The sequence below is a fragment of the Plectrocnemia conspersa genome, unplaced genomic scaffold (assembly GCF_051122295.1).
Source record: "Plectrocnemia conspersa isolate PC_06_02 unplaced genomic scaffold, ASM5112229v1 ptg000012l, whole genome shotgun sequence".
NCBI lineage: Eukaryota > Metazoa > Arthropoda > Insecta > Trichoptera > Polycentropodidae > Plectrocnemia > Plectrocnemia conspersa.
In genome coordinates this window covers 2,073,210-2,099,492 of record NW_028277176.1, presented here as the reverse complement: position 1 = coordinate 2,099,492, position 26,283 = coordinate 2,073,210, and the positions used below count along the sequence as shown (strand labels likewise).

Below are 26,283 nucleotides of genomic sequence, written 5' to 3'. Positions count from 1 at the left end.
TTAACCTTGTATTAAAAACCGTCATCACATACGAGCCGTTGATTTTGAAAGTGGGGCAAGTCCATTTTGGTAAAAAAGTGTTACAGATTTTTTATTCATTTTATATTTTAAATAATTTTATTGTGTGTAAAATTATATTATAATATATTTATTAATATGCCTTATTCTTGGTTTTATGCAAATGCGATCATAAAATTTTTATTTTTTGACATTATATAAACAATTATTGTATGAAACTTTGTACAACGGATATATTATAGTAATTTAAATATTTTCATTTTAATTCATGTACATATATACAATAAGAATTCTTGCAGCACAGCTTAGTAGAATTGATCATCAGATATCGCTATTAGAGGTCGCATTCCTAAAAATCACAAATATAAAAATGTTAGTCAGACTCTCAACTTTAGTTTTCTTTGTAGTGCTTATAAACTATAGTCAAACTGAAATGATTAACTGGCGTTGTTCCAGAACGTAACTGTGCAGTAAAACTTTACTCTTGCAAGCGTCAGTTTTTTTTTATTTAATTCATGTAATATATGTATATGTTTATATAGTATTTAAAAAATAATATCAATTAGAAAAGTACGCTATTAATTTTCAAAGAAGTGGAAAATGCACATCTATCACATACTAACTGCAACATAAACGTAACTATCGTTATAACAGTTTTCAACTGACATGTGGATAATGTGTACGTAAATTTTATCAACAGAAACTATTCATAAATTTATTATTATTATTTTTATTTTATAGCATAAATACTTCAAATAAGATTATGAGTTACTACAAAAGTTAAATTTAAAGTATCATTTTTATTTTGTGTTTAAAACACTGACTATTCCTCTTATTCCGTTGTGTACTATGTCAAAGTAACCTTGTATGTCTCAATTCAATTTTATTTAATAATTTACTTTCACAGACTACGTGTGGATTTGAAGAAGGAAGAGATTCTAATCATTCCTTATGACGTATTGGCTATAAATAATATAATTCGGGCATATTTGACAACGACTGATCATTATAGCTGTTTCTATTTATATTATAAATGTTATTATATATATTGATTGGAATGTTAATAAGTTTTGTATGTGTGATGAGCATATTTGTTAAAAAACGCAAATCAATAGTTAAGTATATTAACCAGGTAATATTATCAAATTCGAGTCCGTATATATTAAATAAAATGACTTACGTGTGAAATTTAGCCTTTTTTGCTAAACAATACATAATGCTTCGGCATTTTAGAAATCTTGTATTAAAAATTGTGAAATAAGTCGTTTTAGTATAAACATTTTTTGTTGAAAATAATAATTGAATATTGGTACAAAAACGTTATTTTAATATTGCCTAGATTATACATATCTTTTGACTGAAAAAATCATTTATATAAAGTAAAAATTTGCTATTGTTTGATTGATTTGTATTAACTGTCGGCGGCAACAGGTGAGTTTCTGGTAATTTTCCAAACCTATATACAAAATTCCCTACCATGTTTTTTAATGTTGATTATGTGTTGTGATTTTTTTTAGAAACAAGCAATATGATTAAATCCATATTGCTGATATTAGGTTACACCACATTTTCTCTAGCTCAAATTCCAAGTCCAGGAAGTTGTCCACCAGTCCAAACAGTTTTAAATTTTAATAAAACTAAGGTATACACAACACTATATATACAATGTAAATTAATAAATTTATTGAAATTGTATATTTTAGTTTGCTGGTAAGTGGTACGAATCAGAACGTTATTTTAACATTTTTCAAGTAACAGGAAGATGTAATGCAGTATTTATTAATAATAACGATACATACTTTGGAGCTGAATATTCTGAAATTGGAATAACGTAAATATTTCAAATTTAATCTCAACCACCCGCATATATTTTAAAAACCTGAATTAATCTTTATAGACATGGATTGAGAACATCTGGGGTATTCGAATTAATTCCATTACCTGCAAACACTGATGGAAGATTCAGGCACAAGTTTGAAATTTTCGATTTTCCAATAGAAGTATTCTTTTGGATCTTAGGAACAGATTATGAAAATTATGCAGTGGCCTTCAGCTGCTTTGATTTATTCGTAATGAATTTGAGTAAGTATTTTTTTATTATTGTACTGTAGTATGTGTTAATTAAATGTATAAATTTATTTTATTTTTCCAGAATTAGTGTGGATTTTAACTAGAAAAAGATTGGCCGGTACCTTCGGTGCTGCTTACGACATTTTAGATAAAGCTAATATTGATAGAAATATTTTGCAGACGTCAGATCAGATTTTCTGTCCGATTAATTCATAAAAATATTATGAACATCAGTTATGAAATTGTAAATAATATATTAAGTTAAAATAAACAAAACTCTAATCAATATTTTATTTTGTAATAACACTTTTCAAATTTAAAAATATTTTTTTAATTTGCCAAAAAAATAATAATATGTTTAAACTCTTAAAGATTGCGACAAATCATGAATTATTGATAAGAAGCAACACACGTCATTGAAATACATAAAAACACACTTCATAGTCGTAAATGCGCAAGTTCTCTAATAAGTTTTTATATTATTAACTAATATACAATGCCTTTTTTGTAATAAAAATCATTGCAGTATATATAATATACAGTCAACAATTAAATAAACATTACAATTTAATATTCAATGTATTTTTTTTTCATTATCAATTTTTAAAAATATGATTTAATAAAGGTTCATTAACACAAAAAAATTATAAAACGAAAGAAAAACTGATTATGAAACTCAAATGTAAAAAAAGCTAACACATATAACAATATAAATATAATCAATGATTTTTCAATCTTATCCTCAGTATCAATTGTTTATCTCTCAAGACCGTTATCACGCACACAAGCATATTATAAAGTTACACCCTTATTCTGTACATCATAATATTACATATTATTTACAATTATTAATTTTTAGATGATCTCTAAAGGCATTGTTTTATTATTGACTTTCGCCACACATGCTTTAGTAAGCACCCAAATTATTGAGTTCGGCGGTACATGTCCTACTGTGACACCCAAGCAGAATTTTAATGGCTCAATGGTAAATTTGAATCAAAATTATCGCAATAATAATTTATGCCAATAAAATTTAATTGTAGTTTGCTGGTAAATGGTATGAAATCGAAAGAACTTTAGCTTTGTACGATATAGTTGGAAAATGTATCACGTGGACCTTTAATAAAGGTTCTTCATCCTTCACCGTAGTTCAAAACACTTCAAACGAATTGTAAGTTGCTTTAAAATAATTATTTTAAATATTTAATTAATTTATTACAAATTTTAGAACTCAAGTCGAAACAACAAGCAATATAATATTGACCCATACTGGAGCTACCAATATAGCGTCTTTCGACGCCGACATAAGAACTTCTTTGACATTTTTTGATATAAGAATACCATATTTCATAATAGACACAGATTATACGTCTTACGCAGCTGCTTATTCTTGCGTGGACTATGTCTTTTTTAAATTAAGTAAAAAAATATTCTGAAATTCCATTATTGCATCATGTATTGTACTTTATGAGTATTTTTTTTCTTTATTTTTTAGAATTTGTCTCCATATTGGCAAGATCGAGATTTGTTTTCGGTGATGAACTTCAAAATGCTCATAACGCATTGGATATGAATAAGATTGACAGAAATAACACATTTTTAGTCGATCAGTTGCTATGTTCGCTATTTCATTAAAACAACCAATTTACTAGCTGTCGGTATCTCACTGTCGTGAGGTACCGAAGTTAACAAGTGTGTGGATACCGGACCGTTAACCTTTTGAGTTTTAAATATTATTTTTGTTTCGTTCCAATTTTTTTTAATCTATTTTTAAATTTAATGGTTAAAAGTAGGATTTTCAATGATATTCAAAATGGTTCAATCAATAAAAAAATAGGTTAACAACTTAGTTAAATATTTTCAGAAAACAACATTTATATTATTAAAAGTAAGTTTTGAAACTTATATATGTAATAATAAAACTAAATATTGTATGTCATATGTCATATAAAATTATGTTTAAAACTTAGCTATATAATAATAAAAATATACATTTTATTACGATTTAAAATAGGTTTGCAACTTTACTTAAATTAATCGAACAAAAAAAATATAAAAATGTTTGCAATATAATAAATAATAATAAAACGTAACATTTTGTATTATTTAAAAATAGGTTTCAATTTAAATAAATTATAATAATAAATAACATTTGTTACACATCCGCTCAGAAATATGACTGACGCACCAACACAATCAATGACATCTATTTGGTTTAATGTTAGCAATTTTAAATCATTGATAGTGTTTTAGCGCATTTTAGGTGTTTGAGTGCTCGTTTTTTGAAATAATGTTTTTTTGTTTAAATAACTACAGAAATACAAGCAAATAGTTTTCTATATTACTATGTGATATAAATAACGCAACTTATATATAGCAAAATTTTATCATCAATTTGAATTTAAATCATAAAAATGTTTTTGAGTTACACCATAAGTTACTTTTTTATATGTTTTATGTGTAAATATAAAAACTAGTTTTAATTACATTTACTAATTAAAAAGAAACAATAAACTGAAAATATCGACTACCTAATCTGTTTCTTTAAATCAAAAGTGGACAGTATGCAAAATATGCGCATTAAAGATTAATATTAACTTTGAGACCCTTGTCTATTTTTATTAAACATTATTTTTAACTGCAAAATGTTTTCACTAAATGTGAAATTTATATTTAACTAAACTTATTAAAAATCTATAATAAAATAAAAATATTTTTTGAAGTTGAAAAATATTTTTAATAAATGTTAATATGAAACTGTTTAATTTAAAAAATATTTAAATTGGTGCTTTACAATTTTGTGTAATTTTCTTTTGAATGCGTTAATAAATGGGATTTTTATAATACTATGTATTTCTTTTATTAGTAGTTACTTGTTAATGACAGCACTTTATGCGCTGTAGTAAAGAGATTTTGCCCCTTTTTGTTGGAAATGTTTTTTTTTAATCGAAATTTTATAAATTCTCTAAAAAGTATAACTTTAAATTGCTAACGTTAGCAAAAATTAATTACATCTTTTTTTGTTAAGAGAAGCTAATGCAAATCCACATTATTTATATTATAATTAAAATCCCTTATGAACTAAACATATTTTTCTTAAGTTAAAAAAAATTTTTTTTTTTACTTAATAATTATTCTACATATTTGTGTTTTACAATTTGAATTAAGAAAATTAACTGCGTAATATTTTCTCTAGCGCGCCAAAACTGGGATCTCCCTTAACTGTCAAATTTGGTTACGTATCACAATTCTCCTGTCATATGTCAAACGCATGCCGCACAGTTTAGTGCAATTAAATAAACATCAAAGCATTTTTCTTACAAATTGTTAATTGAAGATGATTTAAAATGATATTGCAATTGCAATTAAAGACAATATAAATAAAACTGTAAATTATAAGTGTGCCAGCAAATGTTTGGTTATATGAATAATATATCATGTTTATTCTAACAAAATTACTTCAGACCTTTTAAGATCAAATATTAAAAGACAAACGGCAGTGATTTTACAATTAAATATATACATAGCAAATAAATAAAAAATATTATACAGTGGTATTAATAATAAAAAATCTCGTATTAGTGTAAACAAAAAGTTAAATTTTATGGCTTATAGTTCATTTTCAGAAGCAATGAAAGACATTTACGTATGGCAAACAATTAAAATATGACGTATTTCGATGCTTAAATTTGTTCTTTGGTTGTCGTTTAAATTTCATTTATGGATTAGATTAGTGGTAATAATGTGCTTAATGTAAATTGATAAAGATCGTATTGTTTTTAATTATTTTTAGGAAGCAATGATAGAACAGTTTGATGACCTATATGACGACTACGCAGAATTGGTATATATTATATAAACAAAAAGTGAATCATCTCAGGTTGGAGTCACTGTCAGCAAGAATTATTTTTTTATAAATAACATAAGTTTTATGTAGCTGAAAATCCTGAATTTGGCGGTTTCGAAAGAGAAATGATTGCACAGAAGATAAAAACTCATAACTTAGATACATATTTTGCCACATCGGAATTAAATATAACCCACTCTTAGATATTTTGGCTATCGATTATTCCAGGTATACAATCACATATTTATAATCATTGTTAAATGTCGTTTATTAAATAACATCCAAGAAACTACACATTAAAAGCTGGCCGTCGCTCGGAACGGAACAACCTTGGTGTATACTCACTCACTACTTTAAATATTATCACTATATGGCACAAAAAACTTAAAAATAAAAAAGTAGAAAGCCCATGACTGACGTTTTAGGACTAAATAACCGACTACAATACAAGCATTGTGTCACGTGGTCGTCATGAAAGACCAATAGATAAAAAATACATTTTATTTGTATTTATATGGTTTGACCGACATTAATCTCAAAACTTCATACGTAGTATATATTACATATACACGTTTAAAACGTACCTGGTTTATTCGCAATTCAAGTAATTATATTCAAAGAAATCTAACGAATATGTGAATTAAATCGGAAGCAATGATAATGTTTATGTATTGTAAATAAACTCACTTTTCGGCCTCGGAAGCCCGTCGATGCAACTCAAAATTTTATGTTAATTAAGTTAATTTGCATAACATTATGTATATATTTAATTTTTATAGTTATAACACACCTAGTTAATTTTCAATCCGAATATTTATATTCAGACAAATGAAACAATGCACATGACAAAATAATGAAAATTATTGTCGCGTACCAAAATTATTTAAAACTGTTGCCACGTTACTGTCGGCCATCATGTTTTATATTTGAATGCTATTAACGTATATTAAACAAACGAACGTATATAAATCGTTTAATATTATTAAATTCAAGTCCGTATATATTGAATAAAATGACTTTTTTGCTTTACAATATATAATTGTGAAATGTGTCGTTTTAGTATAAGTATTTTTTTTGCTTGATATAATATAAAAATATTGGTACAAAAACCTTATTTAAATATTGTCCAGATTATACATGTCTTTTGACTGAAAAAAATCATTTATATAAACTAACCATTTTCTATTGTCTGATTGATTCGTATTAACTGTCGGCAGCAACGGGTGAGTTTCTGATAATTTTCCAAACCTATATACGTAATACCCCACCATATTTTAATGTTTTTTATGCGTCGTGATTTTTGTTTAGAAACAATCAATATGATTAAAACTATATTGCTGATATTAGGTTTCGCAACATTTTGTTTAGCCCAAATTATGAATACAGGAACTTGTCCACCAGTGCAAACAGTTTTGAATTTTAACAGAACTAAGGTATTTACACCACTACATATAATTAAGAATTAGAAATTAAGTAATTTTATATTTCAGTTTACTGGTAAGTGGTACGAAGCAGAACGTTATTTTAACGTCTTTCAAATAACAGGAAGATGTAATTCAGTTCTTATTACTAATAACGATACATACTTTGGAGCTGAATATTCTGAAATTGGAATATCGTAAATATTTCAAATATAATCTCAACCACCCGCAAATATTTTTAAAACTTTCAAAAACATGCATTACTATTTTCAGACATGGATTAAGAACAGCTGGGGTATTCGAATTATTTCCATTGCCTGCAAACACTGATGGAAGATTCAGACACGTGTTTAATTTTTTCGATATTCCAATAGAAGTATTCTTTTGGGTCTTAGGAACAGATTATGAAAATTATGCAGTGGTCTTTAGCTGCTATGAATTATACGTAATGAATTTGCGTAAGTATTTTGTATCAAAATACTGTAGTATATAAATTAAATTTATTATGTTATTATATTTTTCCAGAATTCGTGTGGATTTTGACCAGAAAAAGATTTGTCGGTTCCTTCGGTGCTGCTTACGACGTTTTAGACGATGCTAATATCGATAAAAATATTTTGCAGGCATCAGATCAACTTTTTTGTCCGATTACTATATAAAAATATTATGAACGTGAATTAAGAAATTGTAAATATTATATTAAGTTAAAAACTAAATAAAAATCTAATCAATATTTTATTTTGTAACAACACTTTTCAATAATATTTTTTTTATTTGTGAAGAAAATTATATGTTTTAACCATTAAAGATTGTGACATGTACTATTAATTCATTGAAATATATAAAAACACACTTCACAATCGTAATTGTGCAAGTTGTTTAATAAGTTTTTATGCTATTAACTAATATACAATGATTTTTTTGTAAAAAAAATCATTACAATATATATAATATACAATTAACAGTTAAATAAACATTACAATTTAAATATCCAAGGTATTTTTTTTCATATTATCAGTTTTAAAAAATAAGTTTTAATAAAGGTTCACTAACACACAAAAAATGTAAAACGAAAGAAACACTGATTATGAAACACAAATGTAAAAAAACTAGCACATATAACAATATAAATATAATCGGCGATTATTCAATCTTATCCTCAGTATCAATTGATTATCTCTTAAGACAGTTATCACGCACAAGCATATTATAAAGTTACACCCTTAATCTATACACCATAATAGTACATATTATTTACAATTATTAATTTTTAGATGATCTCTAAAGGCATTGTTTTATTATTGACTTTCGCCACACATGCTTTAGTAAGCACCCAAATTATTGAGTTCGGCGGTACATGTCCTACTGTGACACCCAAGCAGAATTTTAATGGCTCAATGGTAAATTTGAATCAAAACTATCACAATAACAATTTATGCCAATACAAAATAATTTTAGTTTACTGGTAAATGGTATGAAATCGAAAGAACTCTAGCTTTGTACGATATAGTTGGAAAATGTATCACGTGGACCTTTAATAAAGGTTCTTCATCCTTCACCGTAGTTCAAAACACTTCAAACGAATTGTAAGTATATTTAAAGATAATTGTTTTAATTATTTAATTAATTTATTACAAATTTCAGTACTCAAGTCGAAACAACGAGCAGTATAATATTGACCCATACTGGAGCTACCAATGTAGCATCTTTCGACGCCGACATAAGAAGTTCTTCGTTATTTTTTGATTTAAAAATACCATATTTCATAATAGACACAGATTATACGTCTTACGCAGCTGCTTATTCTTGCGTGGATTATGTCTTTTTTAAATTAAGTAAAAAAATATTCTGAAATTCTATTATTGCATCATGAATTGTACTTCATAAATATTTTTTCTTTATTTTTAGAATCTGTCTCCATATTGGCAAGATCGAGATTTGTTTTCGGTGATGAACTTAAAAATGCTCACAACGCATTGGATATGAATAAAATCGACAGAAATAGCACGTTTTTAGTCGATCAGTTGCTATGTTCATTGTTTCATTGAAACAATCAAATATATTATTTTTATTAAGCGTATTGATTAACGCTTTTTATATATGATATTTTTTTATTTTTTTAAAAAACTATTAAATTACAATTTCATTTAGAGTTTTTACAATGTCTTATCTTAAAAGTGTCGTGTAGTTTTTCCGAAGGTCTTAACCATTTTAAACAAAACAGCGTGAGAACTTACTTAATACAAAGCAATGAAAATTGGCAATTATAAAAAAACATACATAAAGAGTCTATAATAATCACATTTTTTACATGCTGTCAATTATAAATTATTTTATTAAATATATAATTAGGTGTACAATTGTATATATTTATAATATTAATAATTTTCAAATATGTATAATAAATAATACACAAATAATATTTTTTTGTTTATTTATTTTTTGAGTCATAAACACTAATAGATTTTTTGTTTATTACATTTGCACAGAAAGGATGTTTCAGAAAATGATGAACAAATCATTAGTAAATCTAAACCGTTACGCAAATGCCACTCAAACACTGCTTATTCGAGCGAGTAATGAAATTTACAAAATCCATTGTTGCTGGTTTCATGCAAATTAAGACAAATTCACCTGTAAAAATAGATTTCAATTCCGCAATAATTTATTCAGACTAGTAGAAATGTCAAGGTACTTGTTAATTTATATAAAAGCATTATAACTCTTTAGTGAGAAAATAATTATTATTATCAACCTCAGCTATTAATAATAATTATTACTAATATTAAGCAAGTGTTTTGTATAGTCATTTAAACTCACAAAACAAAGACTATTTTCCGTGACCATGAAAACGCTGTTAATTGTGTAAGTAGCGTTACAAAATTATATAATACCACGTATTTTTTTTCGCTGCCATAAAAAAATCGCTTTCGTTCGTGATATTTACTGAAATTATTAATTTTGCTTCTAACTTGTAATACACTCAAACTAAGCTTAAGCTCGTGTCCATTGAAGTTTACGCCGAATCGATACATTTAAAGTCTGATAAAGTAGCCAATCGACTTCCACTTCTATCGTCAGATATGTTTTAGCCAAGCAATCACATTTAATTCTCTAAAATTAATTAAACAATTTACTAAGAATAAACCAAACGTTCTCCTGCTTTAAACCAACAAAACATTTACTATTATTTATCCTCATATTGTCCTTCTTTGTCTTTTTTGAATAGACATGTCCAAAATGACATTTTTTAGCTCCTGCAGCATCCCTAAATAAACAACAATTTATGAAATAACCTTTATTTCCTTTACTTCAACATAAAATCACCAGGTAAGTTCTAATCCAACTTCCCTGATTTAAACATTTCAGAAAGGAACTACGTTAGAAAATCTACCAATATACATACGTCAGAATAAGATCCGTTTTATACAAAAGCAAAGAGTCCAGTTCCACCCAAAATCGTGAGCATTAGTAAAATTATTGCAAGGCAGTTTTGCTCATTTCTCATGGCTATTTAAGCCAGATCACTACCACTACTACTTCATAACTTCTACCAGAAATCCCACTAGAACTTTTGTCAACACTTCCCACCTAGAACCACAGTACCACCACTTCGCTTGCGAGTTGGAATAGCGAGAGATGTGACTTGCAGTACTATAGCAATAACGTTAATATTTTAAACTGCTGTGATTTAAAAAATATTTAATAAAAGCTTCGTTATTAATCAAATAAATTCTCCAACAAACAAAATTTTAATGGCACTAATGACAGCACATATATATTACATAATTTGTACGGCCGTATTTCATCGGTTTGTAGTTTATACATAAAAATATACACTTATGAGTTGCGCACAAAGTTATCTATATTATAAAACATAAAATACATGTATCAGTCTGTCTTTCGCAAGAACTCCTCCCAAACGGGTAACAGTAGTGACATGACATTTGCACATGTTATTTAGCTTTCATTTATAATTCAACTAGGCTATTTTTAACTTGCAACTTTTATATGAAACTGTTTAAGAAACGAATTGCTGATTGCAATAAGTTAATTCTATAATTATGTAATAACAAGAACAATGAATAGAGAATGAGTTTAAATCTATCACTAAAGCTAGTTATAAACTGAAGATAAATTGTAATAGGCTACACAAAATATCAGAAAATATTTTACCATTTAATCAACACACATATGTATGTTGCAATCTAACTCACATATTCAAATATTTTATGCAAATAGGTTAAATTATATTTCTTATTAAAAAAAAAATCTAGAGTTGTAAATGCAAATAATAAAATCTTAATATTACTTTTTATATTACATAAAATATTATGCAGTTAAAAATATCAATAAAAAAATATAGTTGTGAACTTATTTTATCCATGACTTTAATATAAATAAATACTTCCGAAAATACGAGATATAATTAAATATGTTACTACGAGCTAATAGTAGATTTAACATTTTCAAACTCTTTAAAATTTCAAAGTTTGCGATATAACAGAACAGTTACTCGTCGAGTTAAGATGTGAGATATGATCGTTTCTGATGCTTTTATTACTTCTCCTTCCACTGTGACGTTATGCATTTATAATTTGACAGCGTATAAAGTTTTTTACGATTTTTCTTTATTATATAATTATTACCGGTGAATATTTATCATATCAAAGCAAGGGAGAAAAAAACTAATGGACTTCGAATGTCGTGATATTAAAGCAAAGTAGGGTGTGAATTATTTTGATGACAAAACATTATGTTAATTGTGAGTTGATCTGTATTATAATAATATAATATATACGTCAATATTACCAGACTCGAAGCGATTCTTACAACTCGCAGAAAAGCAACGATCAAAAATTTTGTAAAGCTTAAAACGGATTTTTTTCGCGAAAATAAAAAAACAAAATGAGGCTTTAACTGAAGTTGGTTAATGTGTAGCTTATTCATAAATTATTAAAAAAAAGTCATTTCTTGATTTAAGAAATGTGTCTCAATAAAATCAGCCTTTTGGCGAGAAGGATTATGCACATTGTAAGTAACATCAATAGGCAATTCAATAGTAAAGCAAATGATTTTATGTGTTTTTATTTTCACTTCACTTAATGGTTTTTATTTTTTTTTTGCCCGAAAAAAGAGTTTCTATCTATCTACATCTATCTTACTTTCCGGATTTAGCATTAATAGACTTTTAGCGGTCCCCAAAAATAAAAACCGTGTTAAAAAGAAAACGTTTTGCAACCATTCCTGATATTGTGAGGGCCACGACGAAGCAACTGAAGGCCCTTCCAATTATGGAATCAGCGTTAGGATAATTGCATCGCTAGCCAAGGAGAGTACTATGAAGGAGATTAATTCAAATTTGCTTATTACTTTGTTCGTAATAAATTTATTCACCGTACTTTTTGATTACACCATGTGTATATAATCGCCACCATAACGCATTAAAGATGGAATAGCGTAGGCCCAAGCTGTATGACATCTACTGGTTATAAATTATATTACACATAATAATTTATAATTAATCGATTCGCAAACTTTGTGTGTGCTTATTATATCGTTTTAACGCATTGGGCTTATGATTTTCAGGCTACGATGGAAGATATAATAAAAATAAATAAATTGAAGAAACCTGTTAAAAATAAATGTAGCCAAAATGATCAAAAACGTTTGATATTAAATTAGATATTCAAACAAATAAGCTACTACCGTATAAATACAAACAATCAGCTAAATATTAGGTTATGTTGAATGAATTTAAATGAAATACTATTTTCAATCCTCTATATGACAAAAAGGCAATCCATAGACTATACGGAGACAAATTTTTTAATAAATTTTCATTAATAAATAACACTTAAAGAAAGAGTCTTAGCTTGAAAACAACTCAATCTCATTCATTCAATAAAATTTATGAGTAAAATATTTTTTTTAATTTGCTTCGCGACATAATATTATTTTTATTCTATTTTTTTATAATATAGCAATTTATTATAAAAAAACTTTGTTTCAAATTACACAGTATATAAATAAAATATCCTAATGTTATGTTGTTTGAATAATTGTATTTTGTCTTTGTCTTGTTATTGATTTTTAAAAAAGTGTTATTCCCAAACAGAAAATATATGTGTTTCTGTCTGTCACAGGAACGCCTCCCAAACGGTGAATAGTAGCGACGTGATAATCGCACATATCATTCTGTTATACCATTTTTAGGTCAAACGTGCTATTTTTAACTTTCATAGTAAAAAATAAGGAATGAGGTTAAGCATACCCAGGGCGAGGGTATAATATGGTATGAAATATGCTGGCTTTAATCCATTTTACAAAAGAAATTAAATTCTAAATATGTTGCACTTATTAAAAAATATTGATTGCGACCTCCAGATGAAATAAAGCCCGGCATAGAAAGTGATAAGAAAAGAGATAAGAGAAACTTTTCGCAAAAAATGTGCCACAAACCTTCGGGGCATTATTATGTATCGTGTAAAAAATATTTTCGACATTGAAAAGAAAATCAAAAAGTGTAATTCACTATTATGACGTACAATATACGATCTACGCAAAAAGAAGAAAAATTAGCTTTTGCAAAAAATGGAGAATACGAAAATAAATAGTTATAAGTCCACGGAAATTGATTTGAATATTGATCACATCGAAAACATCCGATGGCTGTATTACAAAGTACAACATTTAGGATGCGAGTGATATAAAAACAAATTCGCATTATTGCAATTCCTCAATAAATTAATATTAATTAATTATAGAAAAACAATACAGGGACTAACTAGCATTTTACATTATTTTAAATATGGTTTAAGTCACACTTTATGATAGAAATAAATTAAATGGTCATTTACTTAATTAATAAGCTTATACTCTATTTAATTAAATTAACTATATAAGTATTTAATCAAAATAAAAATTCAGAAATATTTACTATAAACTTGAATTGACAACACTAGTTTAAATGGCAATACAGATCAAATAAGTAGAAATTAATTTTTTACGTAAGTAAGAGGTAAGATCTGCTGAAATTTCAGTATCATGACACATGTCTGTCAGTCAAGCAAGTGTACAAATGGACTAGAAAATTAAAAAACAGTGTTCTGTATCAAAATAAAAATTCAAGCGCACAACTATGTCTTAAATTCTCTTTAGGGATAAACGAGCTTTGCGCACAATTTTTTTTACAAGCAAAAAAATTAAATATTTTTTTCAACACGAATATAATATTAAATGCATAATAATATGCTAAATATACAACGTTCATAAATATTTTATTTAAAAATAGTCACATATTCAACATGAAACATGGTTATTTAACTAGGATATTGATCATTTTTAATTTTAAATTAAATTATATTTTCTTCAGTTTATTATTAAATATTTTAAATATAGTGTAAATGTCTAATTCATGCCTGAATATATAAAAAAAATGGTATGCGAACAAAAACTGCGGAATGTCATAAATATATATAACCGCATTAATATAATTCATTACTTTATATTACCAAATATATCCAGCAGTGATAACACCAACAGCAAAAAATATTTAATATAGGATTTTAACAAAATGAAGAGCCTCTTCCTTTTGTTGTCTTCCTTGTTAGTAACAGTTTTTATAACTAATGCGCAAAAAATAGAATTTGTTGGTGGATGTCCAATTGTGGTTCCTAAGCAGGACTTTAATGGAAGTCTGGTACATATGATATTTTTTATATATGTATTTATATCACACTATATTTTTAACATACTTTATCCAGTTCACCGGTAAATGGTACGAGGCAGCTAGATACATCAGCTGGTATGATCCTGTAGGACATTGCAACACCAAAAGTGTAACAGGAGGACCGACGAAATTTGACGTCACATTGACATCTTATAATCTAGCGTAATTCTTTTCTTAATTAATAAAAATACCATTTTTTTCATTTTTTTAAAGCTGTAAATTTTATATAATTTCAGAAATAACAATCTTCCTCAACTTATGACATTTAATTTGAAAAATAGCGGCAACGCATCGATAGCACAATTTTCAGCAAAATTCAGTCTTGTTACAGTGCCATTTGGACCAAAGTTTCCATATGTAATCTTAGAAACTGATTATAATAAATATGCTGTGGCACATGCGTGCATAGACTTTAAATTCATGAGATTAAGTAATATATTTATATAATAATTTATGATTTATAAATATGGTTTGAAACTTAACTAAATTATAATATTCTTTAGGATTTGCTTGGATTTACACAAGGGCGAAGATTCCGTTTGGATTTGAAATGAAAACTGCTTATAATGTCCTTGATGCTAAAAATATCAACAGGACAGGACTCTGGCCGACTGATCAATTGTTCTGTCCTCCTTTCCATTAATGTAAACTATTTATATCCATAGCTACGTATATAATAAACATGTATTATTAGATACCAAATTTTCAGTTGTTAGTAAATTATATATAATTTATAAAAATATGGGTATTGATTTGGAAATAAATTATTTATCACATTCATACGTGTTTGATTGCAAGACAAAAAAAATGCTTACTTATTTTGTGCATATGAGTTACCAAATGCAACTTCAAACTTGGAGAAAAAACCATGAAAATCTGTGACAGTGACACTTTTTTACATTATCGCATAGATTAATGCTCACTTTTTTATAAAAAAAGTATTAAAATCACAAACGCATGAAAACGTAATTAACATAATATCATTGACGTATTTTATTTTAGTGATAATTGGCAATTCTATTCTAGTAAATAAATAAGTGTAGGGTCTGTATTAATTTTTAATTTATATTAACTATGTAATAATATAAATTATTAATTCAGATATTTGGAATAGAATCACACCAAGATTATATTTTAATTATAATTGATTTACATACCAAAATTTTGATTTTAATTTTCTTATAAAACATATAGTTCATTTTTAATAATATAAACTATCGTATTATGCATCATAAGTCAAAGGTTTATCATTAATCTAAGCAATTAAAATAATATGGTACGATGGCAGTATTTTATTTGGCGTTCACTGCACCTTATTTTTACAAACCAAAAATAATTACCAAATATCATTGGCAAGAACTTGCGAGAGATAAATCAAAAGTTTTGTTTCCACGATACATATATTTCTAGAAACATAATACTTTGTAAAAGCTATTGTTTAATTTAATATTTGCTGATTGTTCAACGATCTATTAATTATCAAACATAACCTTTCTGGATTGCTAAAAGCCAGGAGTAAGATGATAATATGTACTAGCGAAGCCCAAAAGAAGCATTAAAATCAACGTAAAAGCTATTGAAGAGACAATCTTTAAACACCGGACGAAGCAATTCACTACGCTTAATGATCACGGACTTCCTCCCGAGCAAACACATGCTAATAGTTCTTTGGAGATCGAAAAATAATAACCTTTTATTTATATAGTATCTAATGTGTTTTGAAGTTGCTAAACCATAATCTTTTACTTGTTAATCTATTTTTTGTGGATGTTTGTATTGACAAAAATCACCCTTGAATGTGTTTTTTTTTCTTTTCAATATATATTTATATTGCTTGCAACAAGCGGTAAACTTATAGGTCGATAGCTCAAAGAAATTGTAAGGTCCGTACCCGGTTTTCTATTAACTATTATGTCAGTTTGCTTTCACGCGGATGAAAAATATAGACAAGCAAGTGACTAATTTATAATATTTAGAAAAGAATCGATGGCAATCTAGTTTTTAAACTACTTTGTTGCAAATAAACCATTTATTTTAAATTGATACTTGATATTTATTACGGAATACTGTGTAAATCCCTTCATATGTTTAATGAACTCGGACTCCCTCCCGAGCAAGCACATGTTCATAGTCTTATAGACATTGTGAAAGCAATTACTTTTTATTTATAATTTTCATTGAATATTCAGTACAGAATACTGTGTAAATCACTTAATATGCTTAATGAACACGGACTTCCTCCCGAGCAAGCACATGCTCATAACCATTTTGACATAGTGAAAATAATTACTTTTTATTTATAATTTTCATTGAATATTCAGTTCGGAATTCTGTGTAAATCGTTAATATGCTTAATGAACACGGACTCCCTCCCGAGCAAGCACATGCTCATAACAATTTTGACATCGTGCAAATATCATAATAACTTTTTATTTATAATTTTCATTGAATATTCAGTACGGAATACTGTGTAAATCGCTTAATATGCTTAATGAAAACGTACTCTTGAGCAAGCTTATGTCTAGTATATGAATAAGCAATAAACAGTGCAATAAAATTTGTAATGGGATCAAAGCAATATATGTAAATATTCGAAGCATTAAACTAAATTATGAACACTGGTAAAATCAGAACATAATAAAATTTAATAAAGCTTGATTTAAATTAAAAAACTTCTCGTAACCTATATTTATTTTTATTAGATAAATAAAAATACTTGTGTACAGCCCTGTTAAATAATTGTAATAATTTGTAGTTATTTTCCTCATCACACCTATATAAAGGTATTAACAGTATATTAGCATCAGTATTACATAACAATTTACATATACCTATACTTACAAGATATTAAAGATTCATAGAAAAATTGTATATTTTGGAAGCCACTCCTAAGTAAAATGATCAAAAAGATCTCAATCTTTCTATTTGCCTTTATTGCTGTAACTTGCGGCCAAGTGTTGAATTTTGGACCATGTCCTTCAGTTACTACAAAAGCAGGATTTAACGAAAATAGTGTAAGAATTTTAAAATATTTTGTAATATAAGGATTAAAATTGTGATAATGAAATATGTTCTATAAACAATAGTATGCAGGAAAATGGTACGAAGCCTCTAGGTACTACACATTTTATCAATTATTTGGCAAATGCTTTACAGAAACAATATCTGTTGCCAGTGCAGGAACTTTAAATCTGGTGCATAGTCAAAAAGATCTGCTGTAAGATAATAATAAATAAAAATATCGTACATAATTAAGGCACTTTACACAAATTTATACAATTTTTTTTAATATTTCAGTATCTCTTTTGAAACTACATACCCAGCAACTATGAAAGCCAAGGACAGTAACGGAAAATATACAATCACAGCACCCATTTTCAATAATTTTCCAATAGCCTTGTCGGTCTTGGACACCGATTACACTTCTTGGGCTGTCACATATTCCTGCACCGACTTTTTAATTGTGCACATAGGTAATGTATCACATTTTTTTAACATGTTTTTAATATGTAATATTAATCTTTTATGATTTTAGAATTTGCATTTATTTACACGAGAAATAAATCAGGAACATCATTAACTCAAGCCTTAAATGTATTCGATACTAATAATCTTAACAAAGGTATTCTTATTAGTACTGATCAGAGTTGTTAATAATGAATAATGCATAATAAAGTGTGTTAAATATATTTATTATAAATTGTACTTATATTTGTAATTAGTAGTTGAAGCAAATAAATAATTTATTAAAAAATGTTTAAATTTTTAAAAAATAATTAAAATATTACCTACCTACACTATTATGTAATCTTCTTTGCTTTAAATAATTTTCTGCCATCATTCTGGTAGATTTTTGATTACTCAGTTCTTCATTTCATCACTATAAATAAACCTAATACCACAAAATTCCCATTATATTATTCCTTAAATATTCCATTAAACACAAATGACCATTCACAAATTAGCAAAAAATTCAAACCAATATTACAATTTAATTGTCCTGTCCTAATACTGTCTGTAAGGCTGAAAGAAATATTTTTCTCTAATTGTTGCGCCAAGAATATATTTTCAATTTCTTCAATTGCTTCTAATGATCCATATAATTCGTCGAGCCATTAAATAATCTTCGAATAATTTCGTTCCCAAATTCAACATATTTCTGCTCTTGGAGAATCACTAAAGAAGTCATTCTTTTTTTGAGTAGTGAAAAACAAAAATAAAATTACATCAATATCTGGTTTTATTGCTTATATGATTTATCTTTAATACAAAATCTCGTTGAAATTTCATGCTTAGCTCAAAATTGATATTTTACAATTGTTTTAAAAAAAATTTAAGGCCTCTTCGGCTGTTAATAATAACCGTGAAACAATAATCAAAAACAGCTGTTGCTACTTTACAAAAATAATATAAAAAAAAATCATTTTGGATTATCGTTAAATAAGAATAGTTCTTACTCCTTTCTCATTCTGCCTATTCCCATGCGTAATTAATTATTATTGGAGCGGGTTCTTAAATCACCAAAGCAAGGATAAAACCGCCGGCCGGTCAGAGTAATATAAAATCAATTGGAAAATACTTTACGGAAACAATAACTGTTAACAGTACAGGCGTTTTGAATTTAGTGCATAGCCAAAAGGATCTTCTGTAAGATAATCATAAATAGATTGATATAAAGTAGCTTTCTACATACGTTTTTAAAATATTTTAGTATCTGTTTTGAAACTACATATCCAGCAACTATGAAAGCCAAAAACGCAAACGGAAAATATACAATATCAATACAATATCAACCCATTTTCAATAATTCTGCCGATTCCCATGCGTAATTTATTATTATCGGAGCGGGTTCTAAAATCACCAAAGCAAGGATAAAACCGCCGGCCGGTCAGAGTAATATAAAATCGCAAAAAATTGTTCGTTTATATAATATTTTTAATCTTTCGAGAAAGTATGCATATTTTTAAACATCTGGCACGCACACCTTCGGAAAGTGTCTCCTTTTATTACTTAAGCTAAAATAATGCGAGTTCAAGCATTAAAATTTGTAAACAATTTCTTGTCATTATCAGACCCTTCTAAGAAATATGTATATTAGGTACGAACCCGCCTTAACTTATGCAGCGTTTTAACTTTAAAAAATATTTGTAGAAATTTAATTTAATATGATTTTTTTCTGAAATTTTAAATGTCAAATCGAGAAACGAAAATTCTTGATTTGAAATTTTTCTAGAGAATTTCTTAAAAAATATTTTTTTTTATAAAGCACTAGCCACAATTGTATTTATAAATAGTGAAATATCAGATATGCACTTTTGATATGTAATTAATTGTTAATAAACATAAATTATATATTAACTACTGCTTTCAAAATAAAAACAGAATGTTTATAATTATGTTATTGATAACAGAAAACAGTTTGTTGTGAATGAAGCATTAAAAAACTGCATGGATAAATTGGAAAACTAAATATTATATTAGCTTGCCAAGATAATAATTTTCTCTTATTTGTGTTAAAATTATTTTAATTTAGAGTTTGGTGTGCTTTAAATTCGGCTATTAAATTAAAATTATAAAATAACTATGTCCTATTCATTGTGTTTTTTGCTACAAGATACAAATCCGAAAAGTCCGAAGAATCTAGTCGTCTTCGAAGCATGCTAAATACTGGATCAGGGTTGACATGAAGAGGGAAGCGGTTGCTTTCTCTATTTCATTTTTATATTGTTGATCAGAGACTTCTTTCTTTAGGGTTCGTAAACAGTCAATGGGTTCAAGTTGTTAGTGATGTTGTCGCGATAGTGCCTTGAAGTTGTTGATTTGAATCCTAGTATATGTTTTTATACACATTAGATTGTGGGAGGTTTATGGCTCGTCCTCATTTTGCTGCCATCCTCCACTGCCACATAAATATATATTGTGATAAAGTAATAATAAACATTTAATTAGTATATTTAACAGCTTGCCAAAATATTTAAAAATATACACCTATGTTGATGGTATACCATTATTTTAATTATTATAAAAATAGTTCAGCTATTATTATATTAACACATAATTATTGTTATAATATTTACCATTGTTTATTAAAAAAAAAAACATATTTATGTTCAGCCCTGTTCACTATTAAATTGCGTAATGAATATTTAATTCATCACACATATATAAAGGTATCAACAATCAATAGGCATCAATCACTTTTACCTACCAAAATACACAGACATACTCATACAAGGTATTAAAATAATATTAAACAATTTTAATCTTGCTAAATAATTTATACAGATATTTTTTTAGATAGTTAAACAAAAAAAAATGACTCTAAAAGTATTATACTTTATATTTGCTACTATTGCTATTACTAATGGTCAAGTGTTTAATTTTGGACCATGTCCTTCAGTTACCACAAAATCAGGATTCAGCGAAAGTAGTGTAAGATTTTTATAATAAAAATATTATTTTGTATTATAAGGATTTAAAGTATGTTTTTTATAGTATGCAGGAAAATGGTACGAAGCTTCTAGGTACTTCACGTTTTATGAAACAATTGGAAAATGCTTTACGGAAACAATAACCGTTAACAGTACAGGTGTTTTGAATTTAGTGCATAGCCAAAAGGATCTTCTGTAAGATAAACATAAATAGATCGATATAAAGTAGCTTTTTACATATGTTTTTAAAATATTTTAGTATCTCTTTTGAAACTACATATCCAGCAACTATGAAAGCCAAAAACACAAACGGAAAATATACAATATCAGCACCCATTTTCAATAATTTTGCAATAGATTTGTCGATTTTAGACACTGATTACACGACTTGGGCTGTCACATATTCCTGCACGGACTTCTTAATTGCACGCATAGGTAATTTATTTTTTATATGTTCTTAAATTAATAATAATTATTTATTTATTTATTAATTGCTATTTCAGAATTTGCATTCATTTACACAAGAAATAAATCAGGAACACCATTGACTCCGGCTTTGGCCGTATTTGATGCAAATAAACTTGATAAAAGTATTCTTATTACTACTGATCAAAGTTGTTAAAAATGAATAATGCTTTATGAAACACATGCATTTAATAGATGAAAAAAAAACTTAAGATGATATGCGTTTTTTATATTATATACAAAATATATTAGAGATAAATTATTTATTAAATACGCTAAGAATAAATAGATTTGGTGAATTTATCCATTGCTTACAAATCATCAAAAAAACGTATTATTTTCTTAGACTTTAGAATTTATTTTTTTACATTTCTCTTTACGTCAAATATTTCGTAAGAGCAAAGTATAGACATTTTGGATTAAATTATTTATTAAATTTCCATAAATATTTATTGCGATTTTTAATAATCATCTGCGAACTGTAAAATATACTTTAATTAAAATGACTTAATTACGGTATTATTTTACACGAAAAATTATAAAATAATTGAATAGCTTTAAAATAAATAATATTTAACTGTATCGCAGATAATCAGTAAAAAAAATGTATTTTCATATTATATATTATTTGTATATATTATAATAAATTATTATTATAAATTATAAATATATAATAATAATTTATTGGATGAATAAGATTTTCAATTAATTTGCATTTCACTAAATATTATTTGTTTTATTATTATAGCATAATTAAGTATTGCATATAGTAAGTAAATATAAAATAGTTTTTACTGTATAATGATTATGGATTACTAATAAAATATAAAATAATACATACTAAAAAATACTTAAAATACATTAATTTAGACTAAAAAAATTGGTTGTTGTCAATTTAATGCTAATTTATTAATATGTTTTGTACTTGAGCGTTAACGATAATAAACCATTTTAATAATAAACTAAAAGCCTATGATAATTGTATATATTATTAATAAAAAAATATAAAAAACATCACACGTATTCATATTAAATAAAATTGAATTTAGATTCTATATTTTTTAAGTTACAAACTATGTTTCTTATACATATAAATTATTTATTCTAGAAACATTAAATTACATATTACATTAATCAATTAAAAATAAATTTTATATAAAATATCGATACCTGATTTTTTTATAAAGATTGTGCCAAAAATATTATTTTACACCTTAGGATTCTATGTTGCTCTTACTTTTCGAAAGTTAATGATGTTTCCAAGAGACTTTTTTTAGCTTAATAGATACATATTTTTCATTAATGATATTTATTACTCCTGAATATAATATTTTATAAAAACAATACAGATTGAAAGACGCAATTTAAGTCAATATTTTTATTTCTTTATCATAATATTAATTAATATGTTCGTGATGTCTGAAAAACATCAAAAAACCCATCTGCACTTTATATATTTATGCTCATATAAAAGCAATACATGCTCTCGCAATCACGTTATTATTAATATATTTCTGTAAGAGCACATCGTGAGTTATATTTTTATATTATTTATGTATATATTTCAATAGTATGTATTAATATAATATATATTTTAGAATTCCAGAATAATTATGGCAAAATTATTTGTATTTTTAATATTAAGCATAAGCACTATTTCTTATGGACAACTTATTAGTATTGGATCTTGTCCACCGATTACAACCAAATTGAATTTTGACATTAATCAGGTTAGTTTATTTATACTACAAATAAAATAAAATATTTTTATTTATACCAATGTTTTTAGCATCTGATTTGATAAAACATTTTTCCAGATTTTAGGTAAATGGTATGAAGTTGCCAGATACTTTACATTATACGAAGTAACTGGAAAATGCTTCACAGAAACACTTACAGCCACCAGTGATGGAAATATAACAATTACACATGCACAAAAGGATATTCTGTAAGTATAAAATATTCTTTCAAAATATAATCAAGCTCGAAAGACCGTAAAATAACGAATTTTGTAGATTGAGTGCTAGCTTCCAATACAATACAACTCTGGTTCCAATTACTCAAAACCAAGGAATGTTTAATATTGTCATACCAATTTTGAACAATTTTCAAGCACCATTGTCGATTTTGGACACTGATTATAATAATTGGACTGTTGCTTATTCATGCGTGGATCTTATATATTTACACTTGGGTAAAATTTTATTTTTATTTATGAAATTAATAATTAAGGGCTTAAGCTGCAACTTATTGTGTGTTTCGATAGAATATGTATTTATTTACACAAGAATAATTGATGGATCTATGACAGCAGCATATGCAGTATTAACTGCCAACAATATAACTACATCGAATTTGATGAAAACTGATCAATCTTGTACCTAAAATGAATGAATTAATAATAATTTATTTTTAAGTTAATAATACAACTTTAAAATATGTATATATTATGATTGTAATTAAGAATACCTTTAAATATTATGTAAGCTAAATAAAATTTAAAATGTATTTATATCTCAACTACTGATTTTCTTGAAATTACATGAATTTGTACAGATAATACAGAAACATATTACTCTGCTCCTTATAGTACTTACTTATCAACTTTTATAATTAAAAGTACTTACTAGTTTAGTTAGCTGTTTAGTCTGCTAGATAATAATGAACTAATAATTGGTGATCAGACTAAAACTGGTTTTGCATTTCCAATATTGTATAAAACCAATGAAATATATTAATAATATTTATTTTTATTTAAGACGCAATACTTTTTTTAGAAAGACGTCAACGTCTTATACGAACATTAAAGAAAAAATGTCAATATTATATACAACGCAGCATATGCAGGTACAGCAGAGATTAATAAATTTGAGATCTTATTGATGAGAAAAATATGACGTACACAATCATAATGACATAATTCATGATGATAATTTATGATTCTTTCATCGAAAACGCAATTACGAACAATGTATAAATCAGCAATAGTCATTAGAATTTTTAGCAACTTTATCAATGTGCTCTTTATTAACTAAAGCTCTAAAGCCAATGAATTAAAATTGTGTGTTTGCTCTTGTAAATAAATGACCGTATGTTTCAGGATCTTATTTGTTGATTTTCAGGAAAGACAGTTTACTATCAATTTCTTATTATTTTGAGGACTGTGTATATGATCCGATTAAATTTTATTTAAATAAATTTATTTTCCATGAGAAAAAATATGGCATAAAAAATATTGAATTTACATTTATGCTGGACGGATTATTTTCTATCAGCTGCGATAAGTTTTTCCTGATTTGGCTGTCTCCGTCATGGGGGCTGCTAATGCATGATGAAGACTCGGGGTGTTCGGGCGCCCTGCCGTCGGCTTAAATTGACCCTGGGGCTGCATCTCTAGACGGTGGATATAGCCCTGCTGTATCTGGATTTGATCGTTCAGTTCTCCGTGGCCGCGGACATAGAAAAAGTAATCAAAGATACCAAAGTCAATATAACAAGCAGCATATATAATCAATTTGCACAATTTTTTGACTATGCAGATGACATATACACTAATAGAAGCCTTTAATGTTTTTGAATCAGCAATCAAAAAAATATTTATGATCAGAAAACAAAATACAAAAAATTGATGACGTTTTTAAGTTGAGTGGTTTTCATTTTGTATATGCTTTATCGTTTATTAATTATTATTTTAATCGTTATTTTAAAATTTAAACTAAAATATCAATGTCTTTCAAACTTTATTAAATTCTTAATTTGTCTTTAAATATATGTATATGGTTTTTATTTAAATAATTTTGCATGCGTAACCTTTTTAATTGCTCTGAAATTAGTTTATCAATTGCGGATATTGTCGTTCATTGCGGATGACATGAATATGAAAAAGTTGTGATAATACCAGGAACATCGTTGCCGAAAATTAGATCATAAGCCCAACGAGCCCGTTCTTAAACAAATAGTCTATTTATAGCTGGTGTTTTAAAATTTTAATACTTATAAACTAGAGAGAACTATTGTATAATTATTACTAAACCATTATTATTACAATAAATAATATCAACATTGTAATTTCATTAGCATGCTAATATTGCATTTTATAAGATGTATCTAATTTAAATTAGATGCCCCTCATTGAATCAGACATGCTAATTAAAATATAATTTATGATCTATATAAATATAACGCCGTAAAAAAATATATTTCATTTAAAGAAAAACGATTTTAAAAATGAAATTGTTTTTGCTTTTAGTTATTTTTAATATATGTTATATTACAGGTAAATTATTTTATATAAATAAA

The 26,283-nt window shown here is 26.5% G+C and overlaps 8 protein-coding genes across 15 annotated transcripts in view; 7 read left to right on the top strand and 1 right to left on the bottom strand.

The window, feature by feature from the left end:
* The first annotated feature begins 170 nt into the window (after positions 1–170).
* LOC148227947 (apolipoprotein D-like) lies at positions 171–4,891 on the top strand. Of its 8 annotated transcripts, XM_088199631.1 has the most exons (10): positions 171–510; positions 926–1,449; positions 1,536–1,660; positions 1,722–1,849; positions 1,916–2,100; positions 2,171–2,332; positions 2,948–3,073; positions 3,132–3,259; positions 3,317–3,507; positions 3,584–4,891. In XM_088199631.1, the coding sequence occupies exons 6-10, from the start codon at positions 2,312–2,314 to the stop codon at positions 3,721–3,723; spliced, it is 606 nt and encodes a 201-aa protein (XP_088055757.1). In that variant the 5' UTR covers positions 171–510; positions 926–1,449; positions 1,536–1,660; positions 1,722–1,849; positions 1,916–2,100; positions 2,171–2,311; the 3' UTR covers positions 3,724–4,891. The 8 variants fall into 8 exon arrangements, with proteins under 8 accessions (XP_088055757.1, XP_088055760.1, XP_088055761.1 ...); XM_088199634.1 differs by having other exon boundaries at positions 171–1,132; XM_088199635.1 differs by having other exon boundaries at positions 171–1,449; positions 1,777–1,849.
* Positions 4,892–7,142: 2,251 nt separating this feature from the next.
* Positions 7,143–8,172, top strand: LOC148227946 (apolipoprotein D-like). Its single transcript, XM_088199873.1, has 5 exons — positions 7,143–7,158; positions 7,244–7,368; positions 7,426–7,553; positions 7,630–7,814; positions 7,882–8,172. The coding sequence occupies exons 2-5, from the start codon at positions 7,255–7,257 to the stop codon at positions 8,013–8,015; spliced, it is 561 nt and encodes a 186-aa protein (XP_088055999.1). The 5' UTR covers positions 7,143–7,158; positions 7,244–7,254; the 3' UTR covers positions 8,016–8,172.
* Positions 8,173–8,334: 162 nt separating this feature from the next.
* LOC148227945 (apolipoprotein D-like) lies at positions 8,335–11,897 on the top strand. The gene is made up of 5 exons (XM_088199872.1): positions 8,335–8,570; positions 8,631–8,756; positions 8,815–8,942; positions 9,001–9,191; positions 9,265–11,897. Exons 2-5 carry the CDS (start codon positions 8,631–8,633, stop codon positions 9,402–9,404), a joined length of 585 nt encoding a protein of 194 aa, XP_088055998.1. The 5' UTR covers positions 8,335–8,570; the 3' UTR covers positions 9,405–11,897.
* A 2,966-nt stretch (positions 11,898–14,863) lies between these two features.
* Positions 14,864–15,866, top strand: LOC148227944 (apolipoprotein D-like). The gene is made up of 4 exons (XM_088199883.1): positions 14,864–15,058; positions 15,123–15,250; positions 15,325–15,518; positions 15,592–15,866. The coding sequence occupies exons 1-4, from the start codon at positions 14,933–14,935 to the stop codon at positions 15,729–15,731; spliced, it is 588 nt and encodes a 195-aa protein (XP_088056009.1). The 5' UTR covers positions 14,864–14,932; the 3' UTR covers positions 15,732–15,866.
* Positions 15,867–17,926: 2,060 nt separating this feature from the next.
* Positions 17,927–18,810, top strand: LOC148227943 (apolipoprotein D-like). Its single transcript, XM_088200671.1, has 4 exons — positions 17,927–18,102; positions 18,175–18,305; positions 18,386–18,561; positions 18,624–18,810. The coding sequence occupies exons 1-4, from the start codon at positions 17,986–17,988 to the stop codon at positions 18,740–18,742; spliced, it is 543 nt and encodes a 180-aa protein (XP_088056797.1). The 5' UTR covers positions 17,927–17,985; the 3' UTR covers positions 18,743–18,810.
* Positions 18,811–21,278: 2,468 nt separating this feature from the next.
* LOC148227942 (apolipoprotein D-like) lies at positions 21,279–22,469 on the top strand. Its single transcript, XM_088199983.1, has 5 exons — positions 21,279–21,323; positions 21,386–21,520; positions 21,584–21,714; positions 21,779–21,954; positions 22,023–22,469. The coding sequence occupies exons 2-5, from the start codon at positions 21,404–21,406 to the stop codon at positions 22,139–22,141; spliced, it is 543 nt and encodes a 180-aa protein (XP_088056109.1). The 5' UTR covers positions 21,279–21,323; positions 21,386–21,403; the 3' UTR covers positions 22,142–22,469.
* Positions 22,470–23,317: 848 nt separating this feature from the next.
* LOC148227941 (apolipoprotein D-like) lies at positions 23,318–24,504 on the top strand. The gene is made up of 5 exons (XM_088200959.1): positions 23,318–23,513; positions 23,583–23,714; positions 23,802–23,932; positions 24,000–24,178; positions 24,251–24,504. Exons 2-5 carry the CDS (start codon positions 23,598–23,600, stop codon positions 24,367–24,369), a joined length of 546 nt encoding a protein of 181 aa, XP_088057085.1. The 5' UTR covers positions 23,318–23,513; positions 23,583–23,597; the 3' UTR covers positions 24,370–24,504.
* Positions 24,505–24,617: 113 nt separating this feature from the next.
* LOC148227936 (retinol dehydrogenase 14-like) overlaps positions 24,618–26,283 on the bottom strand; it is a 29,386-nt gene continuing 27,720 nt past the window's right edge. The window contains exon 9 of the transcript XR_015811778.1: positions 24,618–25,425. The gene's annotated coding sequence lies outside the window, so the exon portion shown is untranslated. The remainder of the gene's footprint in view (positions 25,426–26,283) is intronic.